The sequence below is a fragment of the Oncorhynchus keta genome, unplaced genomic scaffold (assembly GCF_023373465.1).
Source record: "Oncorhynchus keta strain PuntledgeMale-10-30-2019 unplaced genomic scaffold, Oket_V2 Un_contig_8107_pilon_pilon, whole genome shotgun sequence".
Taxonomy (NCBI): Eukaryota; Metazoa; Chordata; class Actinopteri; order Salmoniformes; family Salmonidae; genus Oncorhynchus; species Oncorhynchus keta.
The window spans coordinates 77,501-101,496 of record NW_026289864.1 but is presented as its reverse complement, the minus strand read 5'-3'; the positions used below and the strand labels follow the sequence as shown (position 1 = coordinate 101,496).

Sequence of the window (23,996 nt, the reverse complement as noted above, 5' to 3'; positions counted from 1 at the left end):
ATCTAAATCTACCAATTAGATGCATATCCTAGCTTCTGGGCCTGAGTAGTAGGCAGTTTACTTTAGGCACACTTTTTATCCAGATGTGAAAATACTGCCCCCTAGCCCGAAAAGGTTTAATAAAAAATAGATACAGTTGAATTCGGAAGCTTACTTTACTTAGCCAAATACATTTAAACTCAGTTTTTCACAATTCATGACATTTAATCCTAGTAAAAATTCCCTGTCTTAGGTCAGTAAGGATCACCACTTTATTTTAAGAATGTGAAATGTCAGAAAAATAGTAGAGAGTGATTTATTTCAGCTTTTATTTATTTCATCACATTCCCAGTGGGTCAGAAGTTTACATACACTCAATTAGTATTTGGTGGCATTGCCTACCTCAAAGAGGTTAGGGTGCATTTTTTCAACTTTTTGATAAAAAGCGTGCAAAATTTCAACGTCCTGCTACTCATGCCAGGAATATAGTGTATACATATGATTAGTATGCGTGGATAGAAAACACTCTGAAGTTTATAAAACTGGTTAAATCATGTCTGTGACTATAACATAACTTGTGTAGCAGGCAAAACCCCAATGAAAAACTGTACCCTACCTCCTTCCTGTACCTTCCCCTCCACAGTAATGCCAGGTCTCTGCTACATCATGTGTTGTGTACCCTACCTCCTTCCTATACCTTCCCCTCCACAGTAATGACAGGTCTCTGCTACATCATGTGTTCTGTACCCTACCTCCTTCCTATACCTTCCCCTCCACAGTAATGCCAGGTCTCTGCTACATCATGTGTTGTGTACCCTACCTCCTTCATGTACCTTCCCCTCCACAGTAATGCCAGGTCTCTGCTACATCATGTGTTCTGTACCCTACCTCCTTCCTGTACCTTCCCCTCCACAGTAATGCCAGGTCTCTGCTACATCATGTGTTGTGTACCCTACCTCCTTCCTGTACCTTCCCCTCCACAGTAATGCCAGGTCTCTGCTACATCATGTGTTGTGTACCCTACCTCCTTCCTGTACCTTCCCCTCCACAGTAATGCCAGGTCTCTACTACATCATGTGTTGTGTACCCTACCTCCTTCCTGTACCTTCCCCTCCACAGTAATGCCAGGTCTCTGCTACATCATGTGTTGTGTACCCTACCTCCTTCCTATACCTTCCCCTCCACAGTAATGACAGGTCTCTGCTACATCATGTGTTGTGTACCCTACCTCCTTCCTGTACCTTCCCCTCCACAGTAATGCCAGGTCTCTACTACATCATGTGTTGTGTACCCTACCTCCTTCCTGTACCTTCCCCTCCACAGTAATGCCAGGTCTCTGCTACATCATGTGTTGTGTACCCTACCTCCTTCCTGTACCTTCCCCTCCACAGTAATGCCAGGTCTCTGCTACATCATGTGTTGTGTACCCTACCTCCTTCCTGTACCTTCCCCTCCACAGTAATGCCAGGTCTCTGCTACATCATGTGTTGTGTACCCTACCTCCTTCCTATACCTTCCCCTCCACAGTAATGCCAGGTCTCTACTACATCATGTGTTCTGTACCCTACCTCCTTCCTGTACCTTCCCCTCCACAGTAATGCCAGGTCTCTACTACATCATGTGTTCTGTACCCTACCTCCTTCCTGTACCTTCCCCTCCACAGTAATGCCAGGTCTCTACTACATCATGTGTTCTGTACCCTACCTCCTTCCTGTACCTTCCCCTCCACAGTAATGACAGGTCTCTGCTACATCATGTGTTCTGTACCCTACCTCCTTCATGTACCTTCCCCTCCACAGTAATGCCAGGTCTCTACTACATCATGTGTTCTGTACCCTACCTCCTTCATGTACCTTCCCCTCCACAGTAATGCCAGGTCTCTACTACATCATGTGTTCTGTACCCTACCTCCTTCCTGTACCTTCCCCTCCACAGTAATGCCAGGTCTCTGCTACATCATGTGTTCTGTACCCTACCTCCTTCCTGTACCTTCCCCTCCACAGTAATGCCAGGTCTCTGCTACATCATGTGTTCTGTACCCTACCTCCTTCATGTACCTTCCCCTCCACAGTAATGCCAGGTCTCTGCTACATCATGTGTTCTGTACCCTACCTCCTTCCTGTACCTGCCAGGCCGCTGGTATTAATTAGGTTAAATGAAGTGTTTCCATTAAAGCTTTATATAGCGATTGGAGAGGACTCCCTCTTAGCTTATTTATTATTTAATCAAGTCTCTCTGGGCCCAAAGTGGAGCATGCCTCGCGACCCAGGCAAAGACGCACGCACACTCACACACACACACCATTACCACTACCACTCCTGGCTGGGGAAGCAGGAAGACGCTCTCTCTCAAACTTTTTTAATTAGATGAATAAATCTTCCGCCGGCAGCCGGAGCGCTGCACAGCCGCAACTACGGCAACGGACCTGGTGCGCTACTACGGTAACACGGCCGTCACGAGCTGTACCTCTGGGATAGATGGGAGGGTTGGGGGGGTACGGTTGTTTATCTGAGCTGTACCTCTGGGTTAGATTGGAGGGGTGGAGTTGTTTATTTGATCTGTACTTCTGGGATAGATGGGAGGGTTGGGGGGGGGTTAGGTTGTTTATCTGAGATGTACCTCTAGGATAGATGGGAGGGTTGGGGGGGTAGGGTTGTTGATCTGAGATGTACCTCTAGGATAGATGGGAGGGTTGGGGGGTAGGGTTGTTGATCTGAGCTGTACCTCTGGGATAGATCGGGGGGTAGGGTTGTTGATCTTAGCTGTACCTCTGGGATAGACGGGAGGGTTGGGGTGTTAGGGTCGTTTATCTGAGCTGTACCTCTTGGATAGACGGGAGGTTTGGGGGGTTAGGGTCGTTTATCTGAGCTGTACCTCTGGGATAGACGGGAGGTTTGGGGGGTTAGGGTTGTTTATCTGAGCTGTACCTCTGGGATAGACGGGAGGTTTGGGGGGTTAGGGTCGTTTATCTGAGCTGTACCTCTGGGATAGACGGGAGGTTTGGGGGGTTAGGGTCGTTTATCTGATCTGTACCTCTGGGATAGACGGGAGGTTTGGGGGGTTAGGGTCGTTTATCTGAGCTGTACCTCTGGGATAGACGGAAGGTTTGGGGGGTTAGGGTTGTTTATCTGAGCTGTACCTCTGGGATAGACGGGAGGTTTGGGGGGTTAGGGTCGTTTATCTGAGCTGTACCTCTTGGATAGACGGGAGGTTTGGGGGGTTAGGGTCGTTTATCTGAGCTGTACCTCTGGGATAGACGGAAGGTTTGGGGGGTTAGGGTCGTTTATCTGATCTGTACCTCTGGGATAGACGGGAGGTTTGGGGGGTTAGGGTCGTTTATCTGAGCTGTACCTCTGGGATAGACGGGAGGTTTAGGGGGTTAGGGTCGTTTATCTGAGCTGTACCTCTGGGATAGACGGGAGGTTTGGGGGGTTAGGGTCGTTTATCTGAGCTGTACCTCTGGGATAGACAGGAGGTTTGGGGGGTTAGGGTCGTTTATCTGAGCTGTACCTCTGGGATAGACGGGAGGTTTGGGGGGGTTAGGGTCGTTTATCTGAGCTGTACCTCTGGGATAGACGGGAGGTTTAGGGGGTTAGGGTCGTTTATCTGAGCTGTACCTCTGGGATAGACGGGAGGTTTGGGGGGTTAGGGTCGTTTATCTGAGCTGTACCTCTGGGATAGACGGGAGGTTTGTTGATCTGACGTGTTTCCTGCTGCTCCTACAAAACACTGAGGATGCCTCTCTCAAGCGTGTGTTTGTGTGTGTGTGTCTGTGCAGTCATTAGCCATCAGGGTGCCAGTGGATGGGCAGTGAGGAGTGTGGACGCCACGTTCCTCTCCCCAAACCCCACAACAAACACACACACCCCCTCTCACGTACATTTAGCGTAACACGTCATGTTAAGGTAGCTGGCTAAGAGCTAGCTGGCCGCTCACTCTCTTTTTAACTTTTAATAATCCCTCGTTTTTTTAAACGAATAAAATCACAATAACAGCCCTGAGCTGTTGGGGAGGGAGGGAGCAGTGGTGTGCATGTTAGATGTTCATTACTAGCAATTATAGCATTTATTGTTGCTTTTCTCTGCCATCTTTGAAATAATTACTTTTTTTCATCAATCGTTGAGAATGTTTCCATGTCCAGCCCCCCCCCCCACACACACACTCACACATACACACACACACACACACACACACTTGCTGTGCAGGCGAAGGGGCATTCTTTTTTTATTGAGTCAGTGTATAGCCCTGGTTGTTACATTGCCCAAGGCCCAAGGGGAAATCAATGGGAATAGGTTGTCAACAAATCACCATGTAATTTCAACATCGGGCACTTTGCTAAACTAGCTGGAGTAAGCGATCTGCACTCTCTTCACACTCTCTCTCACACACTTACGCACACACATCCCATACCTCTTCACACACACTCCGAGCCATCAGCCGTGACAGCAAGCCATTTGTTACTGCTGAGCGCAAATCACTGAACTAGTGATTGCAGTCTGAATCCACACAGCCTGACGCTCTTATCATCCTCTTCAAAACATGGATATTATCCACCGCCACATTGTCTGACATCTCCACCTAATAGTTCTCCCAACCAGGATAATGGGTTGGTGACTGGTAAACACGCCACAGAGCGCAGTCTTTTTACTCATGCTGTTTTGGTTATGACTGTCTCCACTGATGGTAAGGCTAGTAGAAATGGGATTATTTAGTATTTGTGACATATTGCTAATGCAGTGATAATTACTACAGGAAACGGAGATGACCAATTTCCCCATGGTGGTTACTGCGATCAGGCGTCCATTTTGGGGCAGCGCACTGTATGGCTCAACAGTGATACATGGGATATGAGCCAAATGCTAATGCCGTTGGCATCTAGTCAAAGGGCCTGTTTGTAGACATTGAAAATGTCTACAAACATTTTCAATGTCTACAATCGCTTGTCCTTGGACTAATCACTGATTTAATGTGACGTTATTGGTCGAAGCATTGTAGTGGAAACATCACTTTCACCTATCCAATCATGGTAGATCAGTGATTACTGCAAGGAAGAGATGTGTGTTCCAAGTACTTTACATTTACTTACAAAGTAATCCAACCAGGCTCTATGCTAACAGGAATGGACTCAATGTATTCAAACAGAGACCAAACGTGAAGCATTCCATGCTCCTCCTCCTCCTCTTCCCTCTCTCTCCCCGCCCCTCAGGCACCCAGCTGGAGAACCTGATGGAGACCATGAGGGCAGAGATCGCCGCCCAGCCCCCAGTGGAGGGCTCGTACGCTGCCCGCCGAGGGGACTACTGCATCGCCAATTTCTCCGCCGACGGAGAGTGGTACGTGTTTTGTCTTTCTGTCACATGGTGCTGCAATGTCTCCATTTTAATGTGTAGTAAAATACCTGACCCTATGTTGAGGTCTTGGAACTGATCTTTCTGTTGAAGAGAGAGCTATTGGTCCTACAATCCTTCCCCTTTCCTTATGACTAGTGCCCAATCAATCCCCTTTCCTTATGACTAGTGCCCAATCAATCCCCTTTCCTTATGACTAGTGCCCAATCAATCCCCTTTCCTTATGACTAGTGCCCAATTAATCCCCTCTCCTTATGACTAGTGCCCAATCAATCCCCTTTCCTTATGACTAGTGCCCAATCAATCCCCTTTCCTTATGACTAGTGCCCAATTAATCCCCTCTCCTTATGACTAGTGCCCAATCCTTCCCCTCTCCTTATGACTAGTGCCCAATCAATCCCCTTTCCTTATGACTAGTGCCCAATCAATCCCCTTTCCTTATGACTAGTGCCCAATCAATCCCCTTCCCTTATGACTAGTGCCCAATTAATCCCCTCTCCTTATGACTAGTGCCCAATCCTTCCCCTCTCCTTATGACTAGTGCCCAATCAATCCCCTTTCCTTATGACTAGTGCCCAATCCTTCCCCTTTCCTTATGACTAGTGCCCAATCCTTCCCCTTTCCTTATGACTAGTGCCCAATCCTTCCCCTTTCCTTATGACTAGTGCCCAATCCTTCCCCTTTCCTTATGACTAGTGCCCAATCCTTCCCCTTTCCTTATGACTAGTGCCCAATCAATCCCCTTTCCTTATGACTAGTGCCCAATCAATCCCCTTCCCTTATGACTAGTGCCCAATCAATCCCCTTCCCTTATGACTAGTGCCCAATTAATCCCCTCTCCTTATGACTAGTGCCCAATCCTTCCCCTCTCCTTATGACTAGTGCCCAATCAATCCCCTTTCCTTATGACTAGTGCCCAATCCTTCCCCTTTCCTTATGACTAGTGCCCAATCCTTCCCCTTTCCTTATGACTAGTGCCCAATCAATCCCCTTTCCTTATGACTAGTGCCCAATCAATCCCCTTTCCTTATGACTAGTGCCCAATCAATCCCCTTTCCTTATGACTAGTGCCCAATCAATCCCCTTTCCTTATGACTAGTGCCCAATCAATCCCCTTTCCTTATGACTAGTGCCCAATCAATCCCCTTCCCTTATGACTAGTGCCCAATTAATCCCCTCTCCTTATGACTAGTGCCCAATCCTTCCCCTCTCCTTATGACTAGTGCCCAATCAATCCCCTTTCCTTATGACTAGTGCCCAATCCTTCCCCTTTCCTTATGACTAGTGCCCAATCCTTCCCCTTTCCTTATGACTAGTGCCCAATCAATCCCCTTTCCTTATGACTAGTGCCCAATCAATCCCCTTTCCTTATGACTAGTGCCCAATCAATCCCCTTTCCTTATGACTAGTGCCCAATCAATCCCCTTTCCTTATGACTAGTGCCCAATCCTTCCCCTTTCCTTATGACTAGTGCCCAATCCTTCCCCTTTCCTTATGACTAGTGCCCAATCAATCCCCTTTCCTTATGACTAGTGCCCAATCAATCCCCTTTCCTTATGACTAGTGCCCAATCCTTCCCCTTTCCTTATGACTAGTGCCCAATCCTTCCCCTTTCCTTATGACTAGTGCCCAATCAATCCCCTTTCCTTATGACTAGTGCCCAATCAATCCCCTTTCCTTATGACTAGTGCCCAATCAATCCCCTTTCCTTATGACTAGTGCCCAATCAATCCCCTTTCCTTATGACTAGTGCCCAATCAATCCCCTTTCCTTATGACTAGTGCCCAATCAATCCCCTTTCCTTATGACTAGTGCCCAAGTCGGGGCTAATAGTTGGCGTTTGGGTTCGGCCAAAATGTACATTAGAGGATCGTATAAGCTCCGCCCTTAACCTGGATGTGCGTCACCCACACCCTCTCTAATTGGCTTTTTGCCTGGATCTATTCTTATAGAGACTTTTGACGTTTGTAAAGGCCAGGTATCAACTTTCCAAAATACAAAGCATCCTACCTATTTATCTACCCTTTGTTCATACTGTTTGTGGTTTTAAATCTGCCATAAAATGGACATCACAAAGTCATGGCTCCTGAACGGCCCTGGCTTTTAAGAGGGCCCCTTTTAGAACAGAGCTTTGTAGAGGTGTTGAGCCCTCGTCAACCCAGCCGGTACACCGGGTGTTACCGGTGAAGTTTACAGATGGTGGCGGGGACAGATGGTAGTCGCAGAGGCGAAGTGCGTCGGGTGGGCGCCACCGGGTGTCTGCTATGACTTTGGGCCCCATCAAGGAGGTGAACAAGAGAGAGAGACGGTGGGAAGGAGAGGGAGAGAAGGGAAATGCCAAACTAATATTAAAAATAGAGACTCACCCCTCCCTAGCCAGGTGGACAGCTCATCATCTCCCTCCCCCTCTCCCCTCACTCAACTTCTGGGAACAAAAACTTTTACATTTTCGCATCCGCCAGCGATAGTTGAGGAGATCTTTCAAAAGAGCCATCTGTGAGATGCAGTGGCTGGGATTTATTATAATTTTTTATCTTATTGTTCACTCGTACTTCCTAATGTCCCTTTGGCTGTTTTGTATGGAGAGCACCAGTCTGTTGTTACTCCTGTTTTGTATGGAGAGCACCAGTCTATTGTTACTCCTGTTTTGTATGGAGAGCACCAGTCTATTGTTACTCCTGTTGTGTATGGAGAGCACCAGTCTGTTGTTACTCCTGTTTTGTATGGAGAGCACCAGTCTGTTGTTACTCCTGTTGTGTATGGAGAGCACCAGTCTATTGTTACTCCTGTTTTGTATGGAGAGCACCCGTCTATTGTTACTCCTGTTTTGTATGGAGAGCACCAGTCTATTGTTACTCCTGTTTTGTATGGAGAGCACCAGTCTATTGTTACTCCTGTTTCGTATGGAGAGCACCCGTCTATTGTTACTCCTGTTTTGTATGGAGAGCACCAGTCTATTGTTACTCCTGTTTTGTATGGAGAGCGCCAGTCTGTTGTTACTCATGTTGTGTATGGAGAGCACCAGTCTATTGTTACTCCTGTTTTGTATGGAGAGCACCAGTCTATTGTTACTCCTGTTTTGTATGGAGAGCACCAGTCTGTTGTTACTCCTGTTGTGTATGGAGAGCACCAGTCTATTGTTACTCCTGTTTTGTATGGAGAGCACCCGTCTATTGTTACTCCTGTTTTGTATGGAGATCACCAGTCTATTGTTACTCCTGTTTTGTATGGAGAGCACCAGCCTATTGTTACTCCTGTTTTGTATGGAGAGCACCAGTCTGTTGTTACTCCTGTTTTGTATGGAGAGCACCAGTCTATTGTTACTCCTGTTTTGTATGGAGAGCACCAGTCTATTGTTACTCCTGTTTTGTATGGAGAGCACCAGTCTATTGTTACTCCTGTTGTGTATGGAGATCACCAGTCTGTTGTTACTCCTGTTGTGCATAGGAGAGCACCAGTCTGTTGTTACTCCTGTTTTGTATGGAGAGCACCAGTCTGTTGTTACTCCTGTTGTGCATGGAGAGCACCAGTCTGTTGTTACTCCTGTTGTGCATGGAGAGCACCAGTCTATTGTTACTCCTGTTGTGCATGGAGAGCACCAGTCTGTTGTTACTCCTGTTGTGCATGGAGAGCACCAGTCTGTTGTTACTCCTGTTGTGCATGGAGAGCACCAGTCTATTGTTACTCCTGTTGTGCATAGGAGAGCACCAGTCTGTTGTTCCTCCTGTTGTGCATGGAGAGCACCAGTCTGTTGTTCCTCCTGTTTTGTATGGAGAGCACCAGTCTGTTGTTACTCCTGTTGTGCATGGAGAGCACCAGTCTGTTGTTACTCCTGTTGTGCATGGAGAGCACCAGTCTGTTGTTACTCCTGTTGTGCATGGAGATCACCAGTCTATTGTTACTCCTGTTGTGCATGGAGAGCACCAGTCTATTGTTACTCCTGTTTTGTATGGAGAGCACCCGTCTATTGTTACTCCTGTTTTGTATGGAGATCACCAGTCTATTGTTACTCCTGTTTTGTATGGAGATCACCAGTCTATTGTTACTCCTGTTTTGTATGGAGAGCACCAGCCTATTGTTACTCCTGTTTTGTATGGAGAGCACCAGTCTGTTGTTACTCCTGTTGTGCATGGAGAGCACCAGTCTGTTGTTACTCCTGTTGTGCATGGAGAGCACCAGTCTATTGTTACTCCTGTTGTGCATGGAGAGCACCAGTCTATTGTTACTCCTGTTGTGCATAGGAGAGCACCAGTCTGTTGTTACTCCTGTTGTGCATGGAGAGCACCAGTCTGTTGTTCCTCCTGTTTTGTATGGAGAGCACCAGTCTGTTGTTACTCCTGTTGTGCATGGAGAGCACCCGTCTGTTGTTACTCCTGTTGTGCATGGAGAGCACCAGTCTATTGTTACTCCTGTTGTGTATGGAGAGCCCCATTTATTGTTACTCCTGTTGTGCATAGGAGAGCACCAGTCTGTTGTTACTCCAGTTGTGCATGGAGAGCACCAGTCTGTTGTTACTCCTGTTGTGCATGGAGAGCACCAGTCTGTTGTTACTCCTGTTGTGCATGGAGATCACCAGTCTATTGTTACTCCTGTTGTGCATGGAGAGCACCAGTCTGTTGTTACTCCTGTTGTGCATGGAGAGCACCAGTCTGTTGTTACTCCTGTTGTGCATGGAGAGCACCAGTCTATTGTTACTCCTGTTGTGCATGGAGAGCACCAGTCTGTTGTTACTCCTGTTGTGCATGGAGAGCACCAGTCTATTGTTACTCCTGTTGTGTATGGAGAGCCCCATTTATTGTTACTCCTGTTGTGCATAGGAGAGCACCCGTCTATTGTTACTCCTGTTTTGTATGGAGAGCACCAGTCTATTGTTACTCCTGTTTTGTATGGAGAGCGCCAGTCTGTTGTTACTCCTGTTGTGTATGGAGAGCACCAGTCTATTGTTACTCCTGTTTTGTATGGAGAGCACCAGTCTATTGTTACTCCTGTTTTGTATGGAGAGCACCAGTCTGTTGTTACTCCTGTTGTGTATGGAGAGCACCAGTCTATTGTTACTCCTGTTTTGTATGGAGAGCACCCGTCTATTGTTACTCCTGTTTTGTATGGAGATCACCAGTCTATTGTTACTCCTGTTTTGTATGGAGAGCACCAGCCTATTGTTACTCCTGTTTTGTATGGAGAGCACCAGTCTGTTGTTACTCCTGTTTTGTATGGAGAGCACCAGTCTATTGTTACTCCTGTTTTGTATGGAGAGCACCAGTCTATTGTTACTCCTGTTTTGTATGGAGAGCACCAGTCTATTGTTACTCCTGTTTTGTATGGAGAGCACCAGTCTATTGTTACTCCTGTTTTGTATGGAGAGCACCAGTCTATTGTTACTCCTGTTGTGTATGGAGATCACCAGCCTATTGTTACTCCTGTTGTGTATGGAGATCACCAGTCTATTGTTACTCCTGTTTTGTATGGAGAGCACCAGCCTATTGTTACTTCTGTTTTGTATGGAGAGCACCCGTCTATTGTTCCTCCTGTTTTGTATGGAGATCACCAGCCTATTGTTACTCCTGTTTTGTATGGAGATCACCAGCCTATTGTTACTCCTGTTGTGTATGGAGAGCACCAGTCTATTGTTACACCTGTTTTGTATGGAGAGCACCAGTCTATTGTTACTCCTGTTTTGTATGGAGAGCACCCGTCTATTGTTCCTCCTGTTTTGTATGGAGAGCACCAGTCTATTGTTACTCCTGTTGTGTATGGAGAGCACCAGTCTATTGTTACTCCTGTTGTGCATGGAGAGCACCAGTCTATTGTTACTCCTGTTGTGCATGGAGAGCACCAGTCTATTGTTACTCCTGTTGTGCATGGAGAGCACCAGTCTGTTGTTACTCCTGTTGTGCATGGAGAGCACCAGTCTGTTGTTACTCCTGTTGTGCATGGAGAGCACCAGTCTGTCGTTACTCCTGTTGTGCATGGAGAGCACCAGTCTGTTGTTACTCCTGTTGTGCATGGAGATCACCAGTCTATTGTTACTCCTGTTGTGCATGGAGAGCACCAGTCTATTGTTACTCCTGTTTTGTATGGAGAGCACCCGTCTATTGTTACTCCTGTTTTGTATGGAGATCACCAGTCTGTTGTTACTCCTGTTTTGTATGGAGATCACCAGTCTATTGTTACTCCTGTTTTGTATGGAGAGCACCAGCCTATTGTTACTCCTGTTTTGTATGGAGAGCACCAGTCTGTTGTTACTCCTGTTGTGCATGGAGAGCACCAGTCTGTTGTTACTCCTGTTGTGCATAGGAGAGCACCAGTCTGTTGTTACTCCTGTTGTGCATGGAGAGCACCAGTCTGTTGTTACTCCTGTTGTGCATAGGAGATCATCAGTCTGTTGTTACTCCTGTTGTGCATGGAGAGCACCAGTCTGTTGTTACTCCTGTTGTGCATAGGAGAGCACCAGTCTGTTGTTACTCCTGTTGTGCATGGAGAGCACCAGTCTATTGTTACTCCTGTTGTGCATGGAGAGCACCAGTCTGTTGTTACTCCTGTTGTGCATGGAGAGCACCAGTCTGTTGTTACTCCTGTTGTGCATGGAGAGCACCAGTCTGTTGTTACTCCTGTTGTGCATGGAGAGCACCAGTCTGTTGTTACTCCTGTTGTGCATGGAGAGCACCAGTCTATTGTTACTCCTGTTGTGCATGGAGAGCACCAGTCTGTTGTTACTCCTGTTGTGTATGGAGAGCCCCATTCATTGTTACTCCTGTTGTGCATAGGAGAGCACCAGTCTGTTGTTCCTCCTGTTGTGCATGGAGAGCACCAGTCTGTTGTTCCTCCTGTTTTGTATGGAGAGCACCCGTCTGTTGTTACTCCTGTTGTGCATGGAGAGCACCAGTCTGTTGTTACTCCTGTTGTGCATGGAGAGCACCAGTCTATTGTTACTCCTGTTGTGTATGGAGAGCCCCATTTATTGTTACTCCTGTTGTGCATAGGAGAGCACCAGTCTGTTGTTACTCCAGTTGTGCATGGAGAGCACCAGTCTGTTGTTACTCCTGTTGTGCATGGAGATCACCAGTCTATTGTTACTCCTGTTGTGCATGGAGAGCACCAGTCTGTTGTTACTCCTGTTGTGCATAGGAGAGCACCAGTCTGTTGTTACTCCTGTTGTGCATGGAGAGCACCAGTCTGTTGTTACTCCTGTTGTGCATGGAGATCACCAGTCTATTGTTACTCCTGCTGTGCATGGAGATCACCAGTCTATTGTTACTCCTGTTGTGCATGGAGAGCACCAGTCTGTTGTTACTCCTGTTGTGCATGGAGAGCACCAGTCTATTGTTACTGCTGTTGTCTATGGAGAGCCCCATTTATTGTTACTCCTGTTGTGCATAGGAGAGCACCAGTCTGTTGTTACTCCTGTTGTGCATGGAGAGCACCAGTCTGTTGTTACTCCTGTTGTGCATGGAGATCACCAGTCTATTGTTACTCCTGCTGTGCATGGAGAGCACCAGTCTGTTGTTACTCCTGTTGTGCATGGAGATCACCAGTCTGTTGTTACTCCTGTTGTGCATAGGAGAGCACCAGTCTGTTGTTACTCCTGTTGTGCATGGAGAGCACCAGTCTGTTGTTACTCCTGTTGTGCATGGAGATCACCAGTCTATTGTTACTCCTGCTGTGCATGGAGAGCACCAGTCTGTTGTTACTCCTGTTGTGCATGGAGATCACCAGTCTGTTGTTACTCCTGTTGTGCATGGAGAGCACCAGTCTGTTTTTACTCCTGTTGTGCATGGAGAGCACCAGTCTGTTGTTACTCCTGTTGTGCATGGAGAGCACCAGTCTGTTACTCCTTTCCAGGAAAAGCTGCGGTTCTTCCTTTTTATGCTAAATACATTTTTTTGTTTTAGTGTTTCTTCCGGGACCTGTTATTCTGTTGTTCTGTTATTCATTGAGTTAATTTCCAACCATAGTGAGTATTGTACCTCTTTATTCTGAGAAGGAGGGACGGAGATTTGCTGGAATTATTAAAGACTAATTAGCGTTGGGTTCCTTTTAAAGGCCTGTTGAATGCAGCCACTTAGGAGTTCTGAATGAGTCTGTGTGTCTGTCATTCTCTCTTTCTCTCTGTCACTGTTTGTCTGGCTCTCTCCCGTCACTTTCTCCCTGACTGTTTCTTTTTCTATCTCTCTATCTCTCTCTCTCATCATGCATCTCTCTCTGTCTCTCTCTCTGTCTCTCTCTGTCTCTCTGTCTCTCTCTGTCTCTCTCTGTCTCTCTCTGTCTCTCTCTGTGTGTCTCTCTCTGTCTCTCTCTCTCTCTCTCTCTGTCTCTCTCTCTGTCTCTCGTCCGTCCGTCCCCTGTGTCCACTCCACCGTTTTCTCCTTCTGTCCATCCTGTCTCTCCTCTCCTCCTCGGGTTGATGTGGGTGATGTGGGCACACAGTGATTGAAAGACTCTTTGACTTGCCTCTCCCTCCCAATGAGCTACCCCACAATGCACTTCACCAATTGGCTTCAAAAACTTTTATTTTTGATTAACTCTGTGCTTTTCTGGTACTATAGGCTTAGATTGTAGATGTAAGATTTCTCACACACCTCTTGAAATGAACAAGTCATACAGGCCAATATAATTCCCCTTGTTTCTATACAGTGGCCTGTCTGAAATGGAACATTTCAAATCCCATAGGATCTCTCTCTCCTCAAAGACCTTATCACTACAGACATATCCACCACCACACAGGCTCTCATGGGAAATAACAATGGAATGATTTACTCATCTCCTTGTACCTCCCTGTCTCATCTTCTCTCTCTCCTCTCTCTCTCTCTCATCTTCTCCCTCTCTCATCTCTCTCTCATCTTCTCTCTCTTTCTCTCTCTCATCTTCTCCCTCCTTTCTCTCTCATCTCTATCACTCTTACTCTACATCTCCATCTCTCTTCTTTCGTTCAATTATCACCTTTCTTTCTCTCTCATCTTCCCCTCCATCTTTTCCTTCACTTACCTCTCTAAAGGTACAGAGCCCGGGTGGAGAAAGTTCAATCACCAGCAAAGGTCCATGTGTTCTACATCGACTATGGCAATGTGAGTACCTTGATAGCTGTATCCCTCACTACGTGAGTACCTTGTAGCTCTATCCCTCTCTACATTAGTACCTTTATAGCTCTATCCCTCTCTATGTGAGTACCTTGATACCTGTATCCCTCTCTACGTGAGTACCTTTACAGCTCTATCCCTCTCTACATGAGTACCTTTATAGCTCTATCCCTCTCTATGTGAGTACCTTTATAGCTCTATCCCCCTCTACGTGAGTACCTTTATACATGTATCCCTCTCTGAGTACCTTTATAGCTCTATCCCTCTCTACGTGAGTACCTTGATAGCTCTATCCCTCTCTATGTGAGTACCTTGATAGCTCTATCCCTCTCTACGTGAGTACCTTTATAGCTCTATCCCTCTCTACGTGAGTACCTTTATAGCTCTATCCCTATCGCTCTACGTGAGTACCTTTATAGCTCTATCCCTCTCTACGTGAGTACCTTTATAGCTTTATAGCTCTATCCCTGTCTACGTGAGTACCTTTATAGCTCTTCTCTACATCCTTGGTCTATCCCTCTGAGTACCTTTATAGCTCTATCCCTCTCTACGTGAGTACCTTTATAGCTCTATCCCTCTCTATGTGAGTACCTTTATAGCTGTATCCCTCTCTGTGAGTACCTTTATAGCTGTATCCCTCTATGTGAGTACCTTTATAGCTCTATCCCTGTCTACTGAGTACCTTTATACCTGTATCCCTCTCTGTGAGTACCTTTTAGCTGTATCCCTCTCTGTGAGTACCTTTATAGCTCTATCCCTCTCTATGTGAGTACCTTTACGTGAGTACCTTTTTATAGCTGTATCCCTCTCTATGTGAGTACCTTTATAGCTCTATCCTCTACATGAGTACCTTTATAGCTGTATCCTCTCTATGTGAGTACCTTTATAGCTGTATCCCTCTCTACGTGAGTACCTTTATAGCTCTATCCCTCTCTATCCCTCTCTGTCCCTGTTTGTGTGTGTGTGTGTTTGTCCCTGTTCGTGTGTTTGTGTGCTTGTCCCTGTTCGTGTGTGTGTCCCTGTTCGTGTGTGTGTGTGGGTCCCTGTTCGTGTGTGTGTGTGTGTCCCTGTTCGTGTGTTTGTGTGTTTGTCCCTGTTCGTGTGTGTGTCCCTGTTCGTGTGTGTGTGTGGGTCCCTGTTCGTGTGTGTGGGTCCCTGTTCGTGTGTGTGTGTCCCTGTTCATGTGCGTGTCCCTGTTCATGTGCGTGTCCCTGTTCATGTGTGTGTCCCTGTTCATGTGTGTGTCCCTGTTCGTGTGTGTGTGTGTGGGTCCCTGTTCGTGTGTGTCCCTGTCCGTGTGTGTGTCCCTGTCCGTGTGTGTCCCTGTTCGTGTGTGTGTCCCTGTTGTGTGTGTCCCTGTGTGTGTGTCCCTGTTCGTGTGTGTCCCTGTTCGTGTGTGTGTCCCTTTTCATGTGTGTGTGTGTGTGTCCCTGTTCGTGTGTGTGTGTGTGTCCCTGTTCATGTGTGTGTGTGTGTCCCTGTTCATGTGTGTGTGTGTGTCCCTGTTCATGTGTGTGTGTGTGTGTGTGTGTCCCTGTTCATGTGTGTGTGTGTGTCCCTGTTCATGTGTGTGTGTGTGTGTGTGTGTCCCTGTTCATGTGTGTGTGTGTCCCTGTTCATGTGTGTGTGTGTGTGTGTGTGTGTCCCTGTTCATGTGTGTGTGTGTCCCTGTACATGTGCAGTGTGTGTGTGTGTGTGTGTGGGTCCCTGTTCGTGTGTGTGTGGGTCCCTGTTCGTGTGTGTGTGTGGGTCCCTGTTCGTGTGTGTCCCTGTGTGTGTCCCTGTTCGTGTGTGGGTCCCTGTTCGTGTGTGGGTCCCTGTTCGTGTGGGTCCCTGTTCGTGGGTCCCTGTTCGTGTGTGGGTCCCTGTTCGTGTGTGTGTCCCTGTTCGTGTGTGTGTGTCCCCCTGTTTGTGTGTGTGTGGGTCCCTGTTTGTGTGTGTGTCCCTGTTCGTGTGTGTGTGTGGGTCCCTGTTCGTGTGTGGGTCCCTGTTCGTGTGTGCGTGTCCCTGTTCATGTGTGCGTGTCCCTGTTCGGGTGTGCGTGTCCCCGTTCGTATGTGCGTGTGTGTGTGTGTCTGTTCATGTGTATGTAACCGTGTGTGTGTGTCCGTCCGTTCATGTGTGCGTGTCTATTCGTGTGTGTGTGGGTCCACATGCATTTGGAGCTGACTTCAGCTCGACAACGACAAGTGTAGTGGTAAGTAGCCATCATGAAAGAACTTTCTCTTGTCTTTTGAAGGATGGTCCTATGTCTCTCCTCTGGCTCAGATGATGCTCTATAAGGTTAGCATCGAGCACCAGCCTAGTTAATGGCCAACTGTGGCGAACTCTGTGGCTGAATGCGATTCACAGGAATCACTTTCCCAGAATCAAAATCACTAGCCGTACAGCGCCATCAAGCAGGACATCAATCATGTCCTATGTAGTTGAGGCTTTGTTGTTTCTGTCTTCAGAGCACCATATTCCCAGTAATATAATCCCTATCTGAGCTGTTAGTCTGGGAAATGGCTCTGCAGGCCTTTTCTCTCTTTCTATATTCTCTGGATGACGAAAGCAGTGTGTGTGTGTGTGTGTGTGTGTACGCATCTCTGCACATCTGTGTCATACCACCGCCACAAAGTGGCCTATCCAGCCTACCCTCCCCCCCATGGGAGATTACCCATGGTGCAGTGCGGTGCATTTATGTGCGTCGGGCCGGTGACCTCATTGCGGGCGCCCAGAGCTGAGTATAGCAGACGTGATGTGTCCTGGCATGTTGCTGAAAGTGTGATTCTCTCTGAGCTGGCTGGGAGCCCCACAACAACTGGGAAGCTGCTGCTGTGGAGGGCTCTCTCACTTTCTCCCTCTCTTTCTATATCTCTCTTCATTTTTTTAATCTCTCTGGCTCTCCTCTCTCTTGTCTGTCCCTCTAGCCTCTATCGCATTCTCTACCTCTCTCGCGTTCTCTTCCTCCATTTCTTTCCTCTCTCTTGTCTGTCTCATTTTGCTCAATCTCCTTTTATATAATTCCCTATTTCTCGTTCTCACATTTTAATGTTGTCTCCAACTCTTTCTCTCACTCAGTTATTATTCTCGTCTAGCTTTTTACATCAATAATATTCTATTAAAATATCAAACTTCAGATCTTCAACATGTCTTTCCATCCTAATCAAATCGTCCAGCCTAAATTACTGCCCGGTCATTTGCATATAACCATAGAACACATCGTATTTGGTCATAATTTCCACATTTACTGTGCTATCAAACTATATCGCTTAAATAAATCTCCCATTTTTTCTGTCATTAATATTATGTCTTCTTTCCTCTGTGTGGGCAGTCCAAACATTCACCTATTAAACCATGGGTCATTAAGGCTTAAACATGTCCTCTACTCTCCAATGGTGTCTCATATGAATTCCACAGGCCCAGTGTGTCTGTTTGTGTGTGTGTCTGCCTCAAGGGGCATCACGTCCACCTACCTCACTCCAAACTCACGTTTCTACTACCCACTCATTCTGTGACCTAAATTGTGTGTGTGCGTGTGCATGTGTGTGTTTGTGTGTGTGGAGAGAGAGACACATAGAGGTCATTCCCTCAAGGTCTTCCCTCTCCTCTCTTACTGTACTCTCCTCTCTCTCTCTCCTCTGTCCCAGCCTTCCTCTGTCCCAGCCTTCCTCTGTCCCAGCCTTCCTCTGAGTTTTCCATGGTACTCTGTGTCCCAGCCTTCCTCTGGTAGTTTCCCATGGTACTCTGTGTCCCAGCCTTCCTCTGAGTTTTCCATGGTACTCTGTGTCCCAGCCTTCCTCTGAGTTTTCCATGGGACTCTGTTTCCCAGCCTTCCTCTGAGTTTTCCATGGTACACTGTTTCCCAGCCTTCCTCTGAGTTTTCCATGGTACTCTGTTTCCCAGCCTTCCTCTGAGTTTTCCATGGTACTCTGTGTCCCAGCCTTCCTCTGAGTTTTCCATGGTACTCTGTGTCCCAGCCTTCCTCTGAGTTTTCCATGGTACTCTGTGTCCCAGCCTTCCTCTGAGTTTTCCATGGGACTCTGTGTCCCTCTGTGCCTGGAACATGCACCTTTTAACCAACATTCCAATTGAAACTAAATTAAAAGGAATGGATCGAGGTGGGGTTCTACAATATTTTGGTCTACAGTTGTTTTGTGGCTGCGTCATCTTGGTTTTTGGAGCAAAATGACAAAAGTAGACTGACTGCCTGAGTGTCTTGACACTTCTATTATCAGATAGGAGGTTTGTGGAAGTTTGTGTTGACACTGCTGCTGTTGTCATCAGATAGGAAGTTTGTGGAAGCGACTGGTTATCTCTAGCTATTATATCAGGGCTCTGCTGAGCAGAGAGAGGATTGTGAGTTAGCCCTCTAAGTCGTGCACATTTAGTTTTTTGCCCAAGCACTACACAGCTGATTCAGATAACCTTCTTATCATCATGTTGGGATCATTTGAAACAGCTGTGTAGTGCTAGGGCAAAAACCACATGCTCCCAGGGGGGCCCCAGGACCCAGTTTGAGAACCCCTGGTCTAAGAGACTTCAGTTAAACTGGCTCTCCCTTTCTCCATCTCTTTCTCAATAACCCTCCATATTTCTCTCTCTTTGTTGGTATCCCTCCATATCTCTCTCTGTCTCTCTCTTTGTTGATATCCCTCCATATCTCTCTCTCTGTCTCTCTCTTTGTTGATATCCCTCCATATCTCTCTCTCTTTCTCTCTTTTGTTGATATCCCTCCATATCTCTCTCTGTCTCTCTCTCTGTTGATATCCCTCCATATTTCTCTTTTCTCTTTTGTTGATATCCCTCCATATCTCTTCCTCTCTCTCTCTTTTCTCTCTTTGTTGATATCCTCCATCCATCTCTCTCTCTCTCTCTCTTGATATCCCTCCATATCTCTCTTTCTTTTGTTGATATCCTCCATCTCTCTCTCTCTTTGTTGATATCTCTTCTTTCTCTCTTTGTTGATATCCTCCATATCTCTCTCTTTGTTGATATCCCTCCATATCGCTTCTTTCTCTCTCTTTGTTGATATCCCTCCATATCTCTTCTTTCTCTCTCTTTGTTGATATCCTCCATATATCTCTTTCATATCCTCCATCTCTCTCTTTGTCTCTTTGTTGATATCCCTCCATATCTCTCTCTCTTTCTCTCTTTGTTGATATCCCTCCATATCTCTCTTTCTCTCTTTGTTGATATCCCTCCATATCTCTCTGTTTCTCTCTTTGTTGATATCCTCCATATCTTCTTTTCTCTCTTTGTTGATATCCCTCCATATCTCTCTTTCTCTCTCTTTGTTGATATCCCTCCATATCTCTCTTTTCTCTTGTTGATATCCTCCATATCTCTCTCTTTTCTCTCTTTGTTGATATCCCTCCATATCGTTCTCTCTCTCTTTTGTTGATATCCCTCCATATCTCTCTCTTTTGTTGATATCCTCCATATCTCTCTTTCTCTCTTTGTTGATATCCCTCCATATCTCTCTCTCTCTTTCTCTCTTTGTTGATATCCCTCCATATGTCTTTCTCTCTTTTGTTGATATCCCTCTCTTTTCTCTTTGTTGATATCCCCTCCATATCTCTCTCTTTCTCTCTTTGTTGATATCCCTCCATATCTCTCTCTCTTTCTCTCTTGTTGATATCCTCCATATCTCTTTCTCTCTTTGTTGATATCCCTCCATATCTCTCTCTGTTTCTCTCTTTGTTGATATCCCTCCATCTCTCTCTTTGTTCATATCCCCTCCATATCTCTCTTGTTGATATCCCTCCATCTCTCTCTCATTGTTGATATCCTCCATCTCTTCTCATTGTTGATATCCCTCCATCTCTCTCATTGTTGATATCCCTCCATCTCTCTCTCATTGTTGATATCCCTCCATCTTTCTCATTGTTGATATCCTCCATCTCTCTCTCATTGTTGATATCCCTCCATATCTCTTTGTTGATATCCCTCCATCTCTCTCTCATTGTTGATATCCCTCCATCTTCTCATTGTTGATATCCTCCATCTCTCCTCATTGTTGATATCCCTCTCCATCTCTCTCTCATTGTTGATATCCCTCCATCTCTCTCTCATTGTTGATATCCTCCATATCTCTCTCTTTCTCTCTTTGTTGATATCCTCCATATTTCTCTCTCTCTCTTGTTGATATCCCTCCATATGTCTTCGCTCTCTCTTTTCTCTCTTTGTTGATATCCTTCCATCTCTCTCTCTCTCTCTGTTCTCTCTCCCTCCATACCGCTCTCTCTCTCTCTCTTGTTGATATCCCTCCATATCTCTCTTTCTCTCTCTTTGTTGATATCCTCCATCTCTCTGTCTCTTTGTTGATATCGCTCTCTTCTCTCTTTGTTGATATCCTCCATATCTCTCTCTTTGTTGATATCCCTCCATATCTCTGTCTCTCTCTTTGTTGATATCCCTCCATATCTCTGTCTCTCTCTTTGTTGATATCCTCCATATCTCTCTCTTTGTTGATATCCCTCCATTTGTTGATATCCCTCCATATCTCTGTCTCTCTTTTGTTGATATCCCTCCATATCGCTCTCTCTCTCTCTTGTTGATATCCCTCCATATCTCTGTCTCTCTCTTTGTTGATATCCTCCATATCTCTGTCTCTCTTGTTGATATCCCTCCATATCGCTCTCTCTCTCTCTTTGTTGATATCCTCCATATCTCTGTCTCTCTCTCTTTGTTGATATCCCTCCATATCTCTGTCTCTCTCTTTGTTGATATCCTCCATATCTCTCTGTCTCTCTCTTTGTTGATATCCCTCCATATCTCTGTCTCTCTCTTTGTTGATATCCCTCCATGTCGCTCCTCTCTCTCTTTGTTGATATCCCTCCATATCTCTTTATCTCTCTTTGTTGATATCCCTCCATATCTCTGTCTCTCTCTTTGTTGATATCCTCCATATCTCTGTCTCTCTCTTTGTTGATATCCCTCCATATCTCTCTGTCTCTCTCTCTTTGTTGATATCCTCCATATCTCTGTCTGTCTCTTTGTTGATATCCCTCCATATCTCTCTCTCTCTCTTTGTTGATATCCCTCCATATCTCTCTGTCTCTCTTTTGTTGATATCCCTCCATAAACGCTCTGTATTCTCTTTGTTGATATCCCTCTATCGCTCTCTCTCTCTCTTTGTTGATATCCTCCATATCTCTGTCTCTCTCTCTGTTGATATCCCTCCATATCGCTTCTCTCTTGTTGATATCCCTCCATATCTCTCTGTCTCTCTCTTCGTTTATCTCCATTTCTCTCTTTGTTGATATCCTCCATATCTCTCTGTCTCTTTGTTGATATCCCTCCATATCTCTGTCTCTCTCTGTTGATATCCCTCCATATCTCTCTCTCTCTTTCTTGTTTCCATCTCTTTCTCTCTTTGTTGATATCCCTCCATATCGCTCTCTCTTTGTTGATATCCCTCCATATCTCTGTCTCTCTTTGTTTATCTCTTTCTCTCTCTTTGTTGATATCCCTCCATATCTCTCTCTTCTTTGTTGATATCCCTCCATATCTCTGTCCCTCTCTCTGTTGATATCCTCCATATCCTTCTCTCTCTCTGTTTATCTGTTGATATCCCTCCATATCTCTCTCTCTTTTCTCTTGTTGATATCCTCCATATCCTGTCTTCTTTTGTTGATATCCTCCATATCCTCTTCTCTTTGTTGATATCCCTCCATATCCTGTCTCTCTCTCTGTTGATATCCCTCCATATCCTTCTCTCTTTGTTGATATCCCTCCATATCTCTCTCTCTCGTTGTTGATATCCCTCCATATCTCTCTCTCTCGTTGTTGATATCCCTCCATATCCTTCTCTCTCTTTGTTGATATCCCTCTATATCTCTCTGTCTCTTTGTTGATATCCCTCCATATCTCTCTCTCTCTCTCGTTGTTGATATCCCTCCATATCCTTCTCTCTCTTTGTTGATATCCCTCTATATCTCTCTGTCTCTTTGTTGATATCCCTCCATATCTCTCTCTCTCTCTCTCTCTTTGTTGATATCCCTCCATATCTCTCTCTCTTTCTCTCTTTGTTGATATCCCTCCATATTTCTCTGTCTCTCTCTTTGTTGATATCCCTCCATATTTCTCTGTCTCTCTCTTTGTTGATATCCCTCCACATCTCTCTGTCTCTCTCTTTGTTGATATCCCTCCATATCGCTCTCTCTCTTTCTTCTTTGTTGATATCCCTCCATATTTCTCTGTCTCTCTTTGTTGATATCCCTCCACATCTCTCTGTCTCTCTCTCTCTTTGTTGATATCCCTCCATATCTCTCTGTCTCTCTTTGTTGATATCCCTCCATATCTCTCTGTCTCTCTCTTTGTTGATATCCTCTCCATATCTCTCTGTCTCTCTCTCTCTTTGTTGATATCCTCCATATCTCTCTGTCTCTCTCTCTTTGTTGATATCCCTCCACATCTCTCTGTCTCTCTCTTTGTTGATATCCTCCATCTCTCTGTCTCTCTCTTTTGTTGATATCCCTCCATATCTCTCTGTCTCTCTCTCTTTGTTGATATCCCTCCATGTCTCTCTGTCTCTCTTTGTTGATATCCCTCCATATTTCTCTGTCTCTCTCTTTGTTGATATCCTCCATATCTCTCTGTCTCTCTTTTGTTGATATCCCTCCATATCTCTCTGTCTCTCTCTTTGTTGATATCCTCCATATCTCTCTCTCTCTCTTTGTTGATATCCCTCCATATTTCTCTGTCTCTTTTGTTGATATCCCTCCATATCTCTCTCTCTTTGTTGATATCCCTCCATATCTCTCTCTTCTTTGTTGATATCCCTCCATATTTCTCTGTCTCTCTCTTTGTTGATATCCCTCCATATTTCTCTGTCTCTCTTTTGTTGATATCCCTCCATATCTCTCTGTCTCTCTTTGTTGATATCCCTCCATATCTCTGTCTCTCTCTCTTTGTTGATATCCCTCCATATTCTCTCTCTCTTTTGTTGATATCCCTCCATATTTCTCTGTCTCTCTCTTTGTTGATATCCCTCCATATTTCTCTGTCTCTCTCTTTGTTGATATCCTCCATATCTCTCTGTCTCTTCTTTGTTGATATCCCTCCATATCTCTCTCTCTCTTCTTTGTTGATATCCCTCCATATCTCTCTCTTTGTTGATATCCCTCCATATCTCTGTCTCTCTCTTTGTTGATATCCCTCCATATCTCTGTCTCTCTCTTTGTTGATATCCTCCATATTTCTCTGTCTCTCTTTGTTGATATCCCTCCATATCTCTCTCTCTCTCTCTCTTGTTGATATCCCTCCATATCTCTCTGTTGTTGATATCCCTCCATATTTCTCTGTCTCTCTCTTTGTTGATATCCCTCCATATCTCTCTGTCTCTCTCTTTGTTGATATCCCTCCATATCTCTCTCTCTCTTGTTGATATCCCTCCATATTTCTCTCTCTCTTTGTTGATATCCCTCCCATATTTCTCTGTCTCTCTTTGTTGATATCCCTCCACATCTCTCTCTCTTTGTTGATATCCCTCCATATCTCTCTCTCTTCTTTGTTGATATCCCTCCATATTTCTCTGTCTCTCTCTTTGTTGATATCCCTCCACATCTCTCTGTCTCTCTTTTGTTGATATCCCTCCATATCTCTCTGT

At 45.6% G+C, this 23,996-nt stretch overlaps 1 protein-coding gene and 1 long non-coding RNA gene across 6 annotated transcripts in view; one reads left to right on the top strand and one right to left on the bottom strand.

Moving 5' to 3' along the window:
- Positions 1 to 23,996, top strand: part of LOC127926723 (staphylococcal nuclease domain-containing protein 1-like) — a gene marked incomplete at its 5' end in the record, with an annotated part of 298,204 nt that overhangs the window by 208,132 nt on the left and 66,076 nt on the right. Inside the window, 2 exons of the mRNA XM_052512234.1 lie at positions 5,186 to 5,312; positions 14,320 to 14,389. Coding sequence (XP_052368194.1) covers positions 5,186 to 5,312; positions 14,320 to 14,389 — 197 coding nt within the window. The remainder of the gene's footprint in view (positions 1 to 5,185; positions 5,313 to 14,319; positions 14,390 to 23,996) is intronic.
- Positions 518 to 2,001, bottom strand: LOC127926724 (uncharacterized). Of its 5 annotated transcripts, XR_008124938.1 has the most exons (5): positions 1,548 to 1,717; positions 1,276 to 1,479; positions 868 to 1,139; positions 745 to 799; positions 518 to 676 (listed from the first exon to the last, which is right to left on the bottom strand). It is a non-coding gene; the product is annotated as an uncharacterized LOC127926724 (long non-coding RNA). The 5 variants fall into 5 exon arrangements; XR_008124939.1 differs by lacking the exons at positions 745 to 799; positions 1,548 to 1,717 and adding an exon at positions 1,956 to 2,001 and having other exon boundaries at positions 525 to 663; XR_008124940.1 differs by lacking the exons at positions 745 to 799; positions 1,548 to 1,717 and adding an exon at positions 1,888 to 1,933 and having other exon boundaries at positions 525 to 663.